General features: G+C 39.3%; 2 protein-coding genes across 3 annotated transcripts; one reads left to right on the top strand and one right to left on the bottom strand.

The window, feature by feature from the left end:
- The first annotated feature begins 318 nt into the window (after nucleotides 1–318).
- Nucleotides 319–6073, top strand: mier3b (mesoderm induction early response 1, family member 3 b). 2 transcript variants are annotated; one of them, XM_085786537.1, is made up of 13 exons: nucleotides 319–448; nucleotides 1287–1311; nucleotides 1534–1679; nucleotides 2227–2349; nucleotides 2474–2597; nucleotides 3047–3120; nucleotides 3234–3306; nucleotides 3421–3569; nucleotides 3687–3768; nucleotides 4752–4846; nucleotides 4946–5073; nucleotides 5199–5353; nucleotides 5547–6073. In XM_085786537.1, the coding sequence occupies exons 1-13, from the start codon at nucleotides 440–442 to the stop codon at nucleotides 6020–6022; spliced, it is 1659 nt and encodes a 552-aa protein (XP_085642663.1). In that variant the 5' UTR covers nucleotides 319–439; the 3' UTR covers nucleotides 6023–6073. The 2 variants fall into 2 exon arrangements, with proteins under 2 accessions (XP_085642663.1, XP_085642664.1); XM_085786538.1 differs by having other exon boundaries at nucleotides 409–431.
- Nucleotides 6074–8500: 2427 nt separating this feature from the next.
- elac1 (elaC ribonuclease Z 1) lies at nucleotides 8501–12729 on the bottom strand. Its single transcript, XM_085786539.1, has 5 exons — nucleotides 12468–12729; nucleotides 12120–12326; nucleotides 11016–11074; nucleotides 10195–10405; nucleotides 8501–9779 (listed from the first exon to the last, which is right to left on the bottom strand). The coding sequence occupies exons 1-5, from the start codon at nucleotides 12622–12624 to the stop codon at nucleotides 9301–9303; spliced, it is 1113 nt and encodes a 370-aa protein (XP_085642665.1). The 5' UTR covers nucleotides 12625–12729; the 3' UTR covers nucleotides 8501–9300.
- Nucleotides 12730–12939: the final 210 nt, after the last annotated feature.

The raw sequence follows: 12939 nt of genomic DNA on the forward strand, positions 1-12939 counted from the left end.
AAACTAAACCCGTCACTACCCACATCGACCACAAGTCCAGGTTTTAAAGAGAACATATTGTGATAGAATTATAGAAAATAGTGAAAATACAGAGCTTTAAAAATGCTACAGCTGCGATAATAACAGTATACGGAGGAAAACATTAAATCCGCTGGGATAGGGATCCAGCAAAATGTCAACCGGACGGCATGTTGCCGATATATTGTTGTATATGTATTGGTGTTTAGATTTCTATATTTGTGTATTTTTATTTATTTTATCTTATTTTATCAAATCATTTTCACGCCGTAGATCTACCGTGTATTAATGATTACCGTTAGTCTGATCAGTGGTGGTTTGAACGGCGTCACGACTACAACGGTCACCTGGATCTCTGATTGGCTCAGAGCGCTGATCCGGGTACTGCGCGAGATCGAGCCCATTAGCTAAAGGTACCAATATGGCGGAGGTAAGAGGGAAAACAGGGGAGAAGCAATCGATCTTAAATCGATATTTTTAAAAAATGTGTGTTATATATTTCGTTTTTATGTTATCGATTGAAGAAACAATACTTTTTGCCAGCTGTATAGCGTGTTTCGTGTCATAAATGTCATTTTTATTCCTCTAAAATATGCTTGAATGTCTGGACTGATCCTTCACTACAAGGCCGCTGCGCCTTCGCTCACTTCTCAGCTGCTTTGGTGTTGCGGCTGTGTAAATCGATAACGTAAATTTAACGTTAGCTCGCTGGTTAAAGGAAATAAAACATTATACCGCGTTTGTGATGAATTAAAAATATTTTTTTCTGTTTCGGCTTGTATAGCGATACGTACGCTGGAAAGCTAATCCGACTCTATCGATTGCAGTGCCGCGCAAACGAAATTAGTGTTTACATTTTTCGATGGAGGACGGTAACAGTGGGGTTAGCCTGCTGGCTAGCTAACTGTTACAGGAGCCGACACCGCATAAATCGCACAGTCTCCCTGAATATATGCTTCTATCTTGACTCCGATCTTGTCACACGAAAGAAGCGTTGCAATGCCATGGTTTCAGACTGTATCTTGCCCACAGTTGTCCTCGGTAGGTAGCGTCCATTCCCGACCACCGTATTAGCTACCTATTCCAGGTAACGCTAGCGGTAAATACGGCTTCCCTGCTCAACTACATTTTGTCATCAGTATGTAGGTCTTTAGAAGCGTTTTTCCAACGTCGCTTAGCTTGAGACCTTTTGTTAAAGCTCCTCAGTTGAAGTTGAACATATGTTTTAACTATTGCATTCGTTTATGCTCTGGTTTTGTTTTTTGCAGGCTTCCCTAGGGAGTTCAAGTCCAGGTAAGAAACTCTGTTATAAACTTGACCTAAGTATGTACACCCATGACTGTACTTATATTTTGTACTTCTGTGCACATAGTGTAATCAATACTTCTTGAAAGAACTTGCTTTTAATCTAAGTGAAATTGCATGGTGGAACTTAAAATTGAGAGTATGAGAAGTGCTGATTTGATTCAGAAGAGTGAGACATTCACCTTCCTTTTTCTGTTTTTTCTCACTCAGTTGGCTCTTTATCATCAGAGGACCATGACTTTGATCCAACAGCAGAAATGTTAGTTCATGAGTACGATGATGAGAGGACTTTGGAGGAGGAAGAGTCTCTAGATGGAGGAAGAAACTTCAGCTCTGAGATTGCAGATCTGGAAAAGGTGAGATACTAATTGCACAAAATTCCCACTAAATGAATTCTAAATATAAATGTATGTAAAGTTATTTTGAATAAGGAAATCATGTTTGTAAATTATTTGTGTAATTGTGTGTGTGCGTAAATTATGTATGTATATGTACATCATTAATGTGGTAGAGTGCACAATCTTCTTGCAGTATATTGATATTGATGTGTCACAGGGGAAAATAGTTAAAATTGCATGACTGTAACAGTTCCTAGTGCACACCTCTGTTATGATAAGGGGAAGATGCCAGATCAGGTTCATAGTGGCAAATGTTACAATTATTAAAGGTGTATCAAGTTTATGTACACACATTCTGTTAGTACCACCCAGATGTTGTCTAATGACACATGTCAAGGGTCAAGATTTTATTTTTATTGTAATTTTGCCTAAATTATTTCAGCAATCCTATTCTATTAAACATTTAAGAAAAGCACGTACATTTTTCAAATGGAAATGGATTGTTATTTATATTGTAAAGCAAAAATGCAGATTAATTTACCTTCCCTCCTTCCACTACCATCAGGAAGGGAACATGCCTTTGGAAGAACTATTGGCCATCTATCGTTATGAGGCTTCAGCGGGCTCCAGTATAGACAGCTCCTCTGGAGACCTCACTGATGAGCTGCCCGACATGACTTTGGATAAGGTAAATATCTTGTGTTATGTGTTATGATATTGATATTCAATACAAACAATTTGTAATTTTGAATATTCTATTGCTCACCTTTGGTCTGCCTCAGTATACAATGGATATTATTCTTTCTTGCTAGGAGGAAATAGCTAAGGATCTGCTATCTGGGGACTATGAGGAGGAGACCCAGTCCTCAGCTGATGATCTTACCCCTTCGGTCACCTCCCACGAGGCCACAGATTTCTTCCCAAGAAATCTTCGATGTAAGTCATTGGTTACTTATTCATAAAACGTGCTTCTTTCCTGCATCTTGGCTGGATACATCTTGAAATGCAGCTCCTAATTAAAAAAAACAGTATCATATACAATTTCATATTCATATTTTATAAATACATTTATTAGTTAAATTTGATAGTTAAAGGCCAGGCCAATGAAAACACTGTCTCAGCCACTGTCAGGTCAAGTACAAACAACATTAACTTTTAGTGCACAACATTTCAACACTTAACATTTTAATGTGTGTTGTAAGCGTGCCTCATGACCCTTCTCAGTCTTTTGACTTTTTCTTTCAGAAAATTAAAAAGAAATGCATAGCAGAGTAGGGTTACTTTACATAATTTAAAACATCAGACTCATAGCAGCCAATCTGAGGCATGCCACTGACATTCATTGTGTGTGAAGGTATTTATCTCCTCGTGTATTTTTATTTCAGCCAACACTATTTCTGATGGGGATAAGGAGTCAGAATGTGATGATGATGGCCCAAGCCCAGAGGACTCTAGAAAGGTAATTTATGTATTTCATTTTGGAACACATCAAGATTACTTTTTGGCTGTCTCTGTTGGGTTTGCGCTTTGGTTTAATCATTGTTGCATTGGCTTTTTGTTTGTTTTTTACAGGAAATAATGGTGGGAACACAGTACCAGGCAGAGGTTCCCTCTTGCCTCTGTCACTACAAAGATGGGGAGAAAGGTGACTTCTGCTTGCCTCATATTTTCTTTAATGAGATTATTTCTATCTGCACAATAAAGATAAAATAATATACACAAGGTAACTAATCTCTCTGTAATGTACTTCTCTGTGCAGTGTATGAAGATGAAGATGAGCTATTATGGAGCCCAGGCACGTTGCCAGAAAACAAGGTGAGGAGTTTTCTGTCAGATGTTCTCTCACGGACCACAGATGAAAAGACGGGATGTGACAAACCAGGGATGCATGTTCGAGATAATGAGCAGGTCAGTCTGTCTTTAATTTATCAAACCTTTAATGTTGTAATGCAGCCATGAGAAATGTACTATATTATGATAAAAATGTACTTCAGATTATTTGACCACTCCACCCTCTCTACATAGGCTTTGCATGAGCTTGTCAAGTGCAACTACAACACCCGTGAAGCACTAGACAGATACTGCAGCCACGTCAAGTCCTCAAAAGGTAAGCAAAGGAAATGCCTGTGTGAATCTGACATAAAGTAAGTGTCCTTGGTACTTTGACACCAGTACACAGAAGTGTGGGCTGCCAGCCTTATCAAACAACACAGTCAAAAATAACAAATATAGTGGGTTTATTAATGTGCTGCAGATGAGTTGTACCTATTAATCTCACGTTCTGTGACTTTGACATAGCCGTTATTTAGTAAAAATATTGATCAGAAAATAGTCTTCCATCTACGTTTAATAAGCTGCAGTTAACAATTTACAGAATAGATGACTGATTTTTTACCCCAAATTAATAGTTATTACTTTTATAAATGGGTCAAGAATGTCCATAGGAAATGTCGGGACCAGCTAGCTATTATTTTGCAGGATTTGTCTGTTGCACATGAGAGGTACATCAAGGAAGTCAGGATTTTCTGTTTAAGTGTAAAGGACTTTTATGACACATCTTTTTAACACACACAATAAGGAAACGAATGTGAAAAAAAAATCAAGTAAAATACATTTGAAAGAAACGTTTGAATACAGAAAGGAAGATAAATGTGACAAATATGTGAGGAAACCCATTAGGTACTTCAAAATCAAAATAAGTGCAGCTTTTTATATCTGTGAATGTGCCATCCTATAATGCCCCTCTTAACAATCCCACAGTAACTCCTAACACACACAGCCTGTGTGCATTTTCTCACATTGCTCATTCTTTGGCATTATGTTGCTGTGATAAGAGGTCCTAAAAATTCTCAAGTTGTCCATCCCATTCACATGAGTGAGATCGGGACACCTTTAGGGGATTTCTTAAAATTTGTTACAAGCAGTCACTGGGATTCATATAGGATTCAATGGTCAAAGACCTTCATCTGTCATTTTTGCGGTGATGAAAAGATGTAGTTTATTATTGGACTCATCATTTTGTTTAAACATGGATCACTTGATTGTGCATCAGTAATACTGTATATTCATGGTTTTCTGGTTTAATTTCAGAAAAATCACCTCCATGGTCAGAAGAGGAATGCAAGAACTTTGAACACGCACTACAGATGTACGACAAAAACTTTCACCTCATACAGAAACACAAAGTGAGTCTTTATTCCATCATTTCTTAAACAGACACGGAAAATCACATTTAAAGCTGTAAAAGTTGCTCATTCCTACTTAATGACCTTTTTCTTCCTTAGGTCACAACACGAACGGTAGCAGAATGTGTGGCATTTTATTATATGTGGAAGAAGTCGGAGCGCTTCGACCTCTTTGTGCAGCAGAATCGGTTTGGAAAGAAAAAATACAGCAGCTATCCTGGTGTAACGTAAGTAGCAGGGGAAGGTTTGCCACATCTGTTGGTGATCCTTTTTTCTTTTAAGCTTTGAAAAATGGAGAAAATGTTTTGTTCGAGACAAATCCACCTACAATTCAACATTTCTTTGTGTTCAGTGACCTGATGGACAGGCTGGTGGATGAGGCAGAGGGACTAGCGGTGGACAGTTCCTCCTCTGTGTGTTCAGGAGCAGGGGGAGGAGGAAGGCTGGAGACCACCACAGACCAACAGCTCAGCCTGCTCAACTCCATCACTGCCAGCGACCTCACAGGTCAGTAATGGGATTTACTGAGAGTTTTGCAGCTGTGGTAAAGTTAAGATAAAAAAAGAACATAACACCATAAACAGCAGTTTGATTTATTTTCCTCATTTGCCCCCTCAATAACAATAAACAAGTTTGGTTTTCAGAGTCCGCCTCTGCTTTCAGTTGCTCTGTATTAATTGCATGTCCTGTCTCCTTGCAGCGTTGAGTAACAGCGTGGCCACAGTGTGCAGCCCTGCAGAGGTCAGTTGCCTCGACTCCTACAGCTTTCCTCCACTGGAAAGTCTCCATCGCGGCTCCCTGAACCACGACGAATCCCTGGGGTTCCCTTCCAACGGCGCAGACCCCGACTGCCTCAACATGCTCGACGCCGGCTTCTACCACTCTGACCTGGGCCAGCTAGGAGGAGTGTGTGTCAACAAGGACTGCGAGCGACCCTCCAAGAGACTCAAGATGGCACTGCCTGACTCCTTTATCAATGACGTGTCAGTGGGTAACCTTGGAGTGGACTTCGAGGCGCGAAGGACAACAACGCACCACCACCGAATCACCGGCGCCAAAATGGCGGTGTCTGTCACAGACTTTGGGAGCTTGGCTGGCAGTGGCGAGCCCAATGGATTTCTGGGAGCACATGCACGGCATCACACACAGCACACTGCAGCACTTCAGTCAGAGTGATCTTCCTTGTCGTCTTCCCTCGTTCTTCCCTTTTGAAATCCCTTATCCCGCTTGTACATAAGACTGACCTCACTTGTTTAAATTCTATTATATATATATACATATATATATAAATATATGTATATGAATATACTTATTGTTTTCATTTTTTGTGTAATATGACATCAGTGATGTCTATCATATAGAACTAAAATCTTGATTTCTCTCAAGAGTTTATATAGCCATTTATTTTATTTTTAATTTTTGCGGTCTTGAGATGTGTAACGTCCATGTACAGTGGGGCCCAGAGGCTGCAGTAGGAGAGTTGTGTATCTTCCTCCCTTACATTACACACAACATCTTCAGATCTAAGTATGTTATCCTGCCATTCTTTTCAGCTGCCAAAATTGGCTTAGTTTTCTGCCACTAGTGTTAGTATTGAGTTGCCTGTTTTTGTTGTTTGAAGTGGTACTTTTTTTTTCTTTTTTTAATATAAATTAGTGTTTGGTCTACAGGTACTTTTCAGTAACCAGACTAGTGCAAGTAGTTTTATTTATCTCCAAATAACCCTGGCTAGATATTTTATCAAGAGCAACACTAGCAACATGGATAATAGTTCAAAGGCCAGGAGGTGTTGGCTTCAGTTGCTTCAGACTTTTAATTTGGTTTTCTTTCTTTCTTTTTTTTTTATTTTATTTTTCTCCTGTGGAAGCTTGTCTGTAGTTTGTCTGCTTGTTTACTTCTAAACTGTTCAAAATGGCCAAACTGGAACATTTGAATGTTTGCAACAGTTCATTTTCATAACATTTAGTCATGTCCCCGATTCACATTTTTACTGTCACATTTTGAAACGGGTGATCAAGAATACCTTTGCAGAGTAACGGGATGGGAGTCACCTTGTTTTTGTTTCTTGCCTCTGTGCTTTCAGACAAGCAGATCATAACAGCAATATTGCAATGCAAAGATATTGGTTGGGTTAATAGCCATTTAAACATGGGCATCAACAGACACACTAAAGTTTGTATTTATTTCATATACTTTTACCTTTTGTGATATTTTGTTAAATCTTTTAAGCTTTAAGCTTTCAGTCATGCTACTCCCAGGCAAGTTTAGCTGTATATGTTCTTTCGTTAATAGTTGTAGATGTTAGAATGTTTTTCCTTAATTAAGTAGCGCCATTTTCAGACCACTTTGCAAGTTTAGGAAAGCCAGCTAGCAGTATTATCTCTTTTATTTAAAGTCGCTCTGATTTTCAACTTCACAGCGTAGCCTGTACTGAGTAGAGAATGCCTCATGTAATCTGATCGAAAGTTTCCTGGAGTGTAGTAGCAGAAATGGAGCCGTTATATCTTGAGTCCGTAATTGTGAACTGTAAAATGTTTAGCGGGTCATCGTCGATTGGATGCAGTAGTAGTGTTTACTTAATTTATCTATGCATTGTGCTATGAATAATTAGTTTGTTTCAGGGGTTCATCTTTGTCATGTCCATAGATCTAGTATTTTACCGTTTTGTATGTATAAACAGGATTCATGCCTCTAAATCATTAAGTTTGATCAAGTAATTCATAATTTCCAAGCCCAGCATCAGAGAAGATATTCACTTCTGCTTTTCATGTAAATAATTAGCAAATAGCCTTTAAAAAGTCTATTAACTGACCTCTTACACTTGTGAATCTGTGTTGATACAAAGGTTTAATTTGATTCCTTGTCAAAAAGGCAATAATTTGTAGATATGTACAGATATTTTGAGTTTCACATTTTACCGGTTGACTTGGTGTTTTAATTTTATTTTTTTTCCTTTTTCCTTTCTCCGCTTTGGAAAGTCATGACACCCACACACCAGGACACGGCTGAAACCACGCATGCCAGCCGCGTCTTGTTTCTCAAGTGTACCACTGAAAACGGCTTTACCTAAAGATGTATTGATATGACTCAGTGTTGCAATTTTTGCATTTCGAAACTTGCAGCCATGTGTAAAAGACGATCATCTTTCTTTCCTCAAAAAAAACTTTTTACATGTTGTTGTCTATTTGTCTTGATGGTAAAGGGATGGCTGCTGCTCTAAGTATGTGGAGAGCTCGTTTCTCTTTTAATGCAATGTGCATAATGCAGTATGTCCTCCAAGCTCTTCTAGCTTTAGCAGTGCAGTGATATTTATTTCACCTGTGGTTTGTACAAAGACTCAGAAAAACTGTCAGAATGTAAAGGCCATTAAGTAGTAGAAGTAGGTTTTTCACCACCCTGTGAACTTTCGAAAATGTGATATTTTATTGATATCTCTGGTATGAGACTTGTGTGTGCAAGCAAGCACTAAACAAATTTATTTTATATTTTGTATTGTGTTTTGAAGTTTAAAAACAAAAAAAAAAACAGCAGTTGTTTTGAAAAAGAAAAACTCAAGTCCTTTGACAAAAACAGAAACACCTTTGTGAATAAAAACCTACAAAACTTAAAAATGTATATTCAGAAATATAGACAATCAAAAACTTCACTATGAGAAATGTTCAAGAAGCTATCTTTATTGTTTATAAGAATTGTACATAAGCATTGAGTTTTTTTTTTTTTTTCTTTTGTTAAACATTATTTTGTATTTTCTGTTGTACTTTAATACCTTGTGTACAGATCCAGAAATAAAGCTCTGGAAAAGGTTCAGAGATGATTGCATGTTCTTCATCATTACATTTATTCAGAGATTTTAGATGACTCATTTTAAAAGTGTGTGGTTTCAGTATTGACTTATACTGTGACATATACAGTATATACAGTACCATCTGACAGAAGTGATCCAGACAATTTCAAAGTTGTTTCTAGTATTTGCAGTCGAATGAAATTTCGTTGAAGAATTAGTCACTCAGGCATCGCATCAGCTACAAGTTAACAAGTAAACATGACAGTATCTGCTGACTGAACAAGTGAAGTTTGAGGAGAGGTTGTTTTACCAACAACTGCTTACAGATGATCTTTCATGATTATTTTTTAAATAATAAAATAATTTAACATTTTAATAAAACATTCATTTTAATAAACACTTACATTTTAATGAGAGCTAAGCAGCTGCTGATGACAATGTTACGGTCAAAAGCTCCATAACAGACAAAGTGGAACTTTTTTTTTTCATTTAATTCAATCAAGTATGACTGATTCAGGGTTTTTTTTTATAATAGATAAAAAGCTGCCTAAATTGTAAAGGCCACAAGGAAATGCAGAGAAAAGGTCTATTTGATTATATAGTATATTATCCCAATTACAGGATGGTGGAAAAAAGTTGTCACCTTACATGGCTAAGAACTGGCTGTTCATTACCTTGGCCTTCTCAGAGGAATGGGCAGTGTGAGGAAATCCTCTGCCATAGTCACTTCTACGCCACTGTCCTGTAGAGCCTCTTCAGCTTGTCTCCTGAGTTCTGAGACATCGTCATCGTCCCCCTCTGTCTGCAGGGAGCTGGGCTTGTACCTCTGACTGAAGTGGTACAGCACCAACTTCCGTGCACAGCAAGCCCGAGCCACTGCTGCCGCCATCTCGGGGGTACTGTGTCCGTGGTCCACCGCTTTCTCCCGGTGCTCGTTCCCCAGAGTCGCCTCGTGAACCAGAATGTCCGCTCCGTTGCACAAACTCAGTGGTCCTTCTCCGAGGACGGAGCTACAGTCTCCTAAAATGCAGACTTTCCTCCCTGGGATGGTTTCCTCCAGGACCTCGCTAGGCAGCACCACACGCCCGCTCTCCAAAGTTACGGACTCTCCAGCCTTTAGGCGGCCGTAGACCGGCCCTGGTTTCAGCCCTGAGGGACACATAATGACATCAGTCACTCTAATCCACTTGAAAGGGAAATAGTTTAGTCTCCTGAAACACAACAAGTTTTGATTGGAAATTAAATTACATAAAACTATGCAGGTATAAATTGATATCCAAAACTATACCATAAATGTCAGACATAGTCTTTAATTTGTGTGTTAAAATGTTTCTTCCCATATTGACCTGCTGGGAAAGTGTGTATTTTGATGGTTTTAAAAAAAAAATTACAAATTATAACTAAGGATATGATGTTAAGATTTTTTTTTAAACCATTTTGATTTACCCCTCATTTTTTTGTAACTGGTTCTGAAAGTGGGTACATTTTCAACATGATGCATTTCTACATACTGTAAATAGTCCCAATACAAAAACCAAAGACACAACAAACTTGTGATTTTTACCCAGTTGCTTCAGTACTTCAGTTTTCAGTCTTCCAGGGCGATCATGCTCCTGAATGCAAAAACCAAAGGAAGGGATGCGGTGGAACAACCTGAAGGCTTTAACCACAAACTTCTTGTCTTCAAAGAGGTGGTAGCAGTCACTGGAGACATCCAGAGAGATTGTCCTGCCTGGTCTCTCCTGTGGGTGTGGAGGACCACACTCTGCTGTCATCTGAAGAGAGAAACATCACACCTGTTAAAACAACTCAAAATAGTGAAGATGACTGATCTGTGTCAGTCTGTCAGATTGCAGATGACATCAATGGTACATCTATGTAAATGAAAAAAAGAAGCAAATTAATCAATATGAATGAACATCTTAAATTACATAAGGTCACATTAATTGAATTAATACAATGTATCAAAGTAACAAAAATACATTTATCTTGAAATCCCCCAATTAAATAATATAGAGTGAAATGAAGTAATTTGTACAAAACGATAATTCAAATCTTAACAACTAAGCCATGACGTCACCCAAATTTTGTACATGTTTACACAATGAAAAAGAAAACTTAATTTGGTCAGTAAGATTTAACTGATGGAAATAAAAGTATTCATAATGAATATATGAATATATATCCTGAGTTGGGTTTAATTGAAAAGGGTAGAATTACTGTAATTAATAATAATAAAAAGAATCCAGGCTTTTGGAGTTGCAATGTGTGTGATGTTGGGTTTAAGCAGAAGAACAGGTAAAAGGCCAAAGTTACTCTTTTTGGAGGTCAGTTGTAAAAACAGGAAGTTATCAAGTCTTGCTGCAGCACAACACAGTCACATACCTCATGACTGAGCTGTCCCTCCTCTGGGCTCTGTTCAGCTGTGGGCTCCAGCTCATGGACTACAGCAAACACACACAGTAGGGTAACAGGTAAGATCAGAGCTGAACATGTACAGTAAAACACTAATGCTTGCTGTATTGATTCTAGGCGTACCCACTCAACTGCCTCGAATAGTGTCATAAATGGTGAGAAAGTAGAAATTGTAAATAGTTATAAATACCTGGGTACAATAATTGACGATCGACTGAAATTTGATCTCAACACTGAAATGTTGTGCTAGAAAAGCAGCAGCGCCTGTAGGCTACTGCTTGAGGAAGCTGGCCAGTTTCCATGTTGACAAGACTCTGATGAAAATGTTTTATTGTGCCTACATTGAGTCTGTCATCTCCTTTTCTATTATCTGCTGGTACGGCAATCTTTGCATCAGAGGTAAGAATTCCCTGGGATGAATTGTTAAAGTGGCCTCTAAGGTAGCAGGCACCCAGTTTGACAGCCTGGACTACATCTTTAACCGACAGGTGCTCATCAAAGCTCTGTCCATCCGCTCAGAGGACGCTCATCCCATCTGGCCTTCGTCTCTGCGTCCCTCGGGCCACAAAAAAAATACAGACTTTCCTTTGTGCCTGTCTTTATTCGAGCATTGAATGCCTCGGAGTGATTGTATTATAAGTGATTGTATCATCACAATCTGTATTGGCCACTGCACTGTCCTCAGTGTCAAAGGTTTTTAGTACTTGCTCCTCTCCTTGTGAGACCGCACTTTATCTAATGCACCTTATTCGACCACTGTTCTCACCAGTGTTATCGTTGATTTTTTATCTTATCCAGTGCCATAACTTTACTTCTTATATTTTCTATTTCTTATATGACCACAGTCAGTGCACATAGCCTACTATTTATATTGTTATTTATTCTGATGTGTGTCTATGTCATATGTTTCCTGTGTTTTATGTTTTTACTTTTATGTGATCCTATGAGCTGCAACACAAATTGCCCTTTGGGACATGAAATAAATTGAACCTGAACAATGCAGTAAACAAACGGTAGGGTAACGTTATGCTTTTCTATACGTCTGTAGTAGGCTACTGTATATTTTGGACTTGCCTGCATAAGGAAAAAGCAGCTGTGATCCTGTGAGGCCAAGTGTAACCCTGAGAAAGTGCCGGAGGCCCCGGGGCCCGTAGATGTCCACACAGTTGAGCTTGTGCTCAGGGTCGGGGTTGGTGTTGAGACTCACAGTGCAAAGCAGACCAGGCAGACCAAACAGGTGATCTCCATGCAAGTGGGAGATGAAAACCTTGGTGATCCGACCTGAGGAGGAGGAAACACGATGTTATTATCATCACATTCAACAGGTGTTATTTATAACAGAGGATGTCAGATGGGAACAGAGTCTGACAGAGTTGGTTCAAGTCGAGGCAGGCTGCTGCACAAGGAGCTCCAGTCACTCACCAGCTCTGAGCGCGCTCCTCATCAGCTGGGTCTGAGTCCCCTCCCCGCAGTCAAACAGCCAGCAGTCTCCCTCCGTCCGCAGCACCAGAGCCGAGGCGCCGCGGTGAGGAGACGGGTAGGCCGAGCCGGTCCCGAGGAAAGTCATATCCATGGTCATCCTTCCAAAAAATAAAAAAAGTTACAGGAAAACAGCCGCTGGAGACTGTCTACGGCGGGCGGACCATCACACTGAAGCGAGCCCCGGCCTGGCCACGCTGTCTGTAAACAGTCACGTCGTAATGACGTCAGAAGAGCGACGGCGAGGCGTTCAAGTCAAGTTTGTTTCCTCGTAAATCTCTAAATTTAAACACTTCAACAACACAGTACCAGTCGTTAGGATTTCCAAGCTTAGATGGTTATCAAAACTTAATTTAACTAAGATTAAAAGAGAATTATCACTGGAACCTTTTCTTATGACAGTCCCATCGGGGGT

Source organism: Trachurus japonicus, chromosome 9, assembly GCF_045865225.1.
Source record: "Trachurus japonicus isolate A0001 chromosome 9, Traja_1.0".
Taxonomy (NCBI): domain Eukaryota; kingdom Metazoa; phylum Chordata; class Actinopteri; order Carangiformes; family Carangidae; genus Trachurus; species Trachurus japonicus.

Coding starts and splice junctions, on each gene's coding strand:
- mier3b (XM_085786537.1), top strand. Junction 3,307..3,420: donor CTACAAAGATGGGGAGAAAG/GTGACTTCTGCT, acceptor TTCTCTGTGCAG/TGTATGAAGATGAAGATGAG. Junction 4,847..4,945: donor ACCTCATACAGAAACACAAA/GTGAGTCTTTAT, acceptor TTTCTTCCTTAG/GTCACAACACGAACGGTAGC.
- elac1 (XM_085786539.1), bottom strand. CDS start 12,624: ATGACCATGGATATGACTTTCCTCGGGACCGGCTCGGCCTACCCGTCT. Junction 12,327..12,467: donor GAGGAGCGCGCTCAGAGCTG/GTGAGTGACTGG, acceptor CCTCCTCCTCAG/GTCGGATCACCAAGGTTTTC. Junction 10,406..11,015: donor AGGGACAGCTCAGTCATGAG/GTATGTGACTGT, acceptor TTCTCTCTTCAG/ATGACAGCAGAGTGTGGTCC.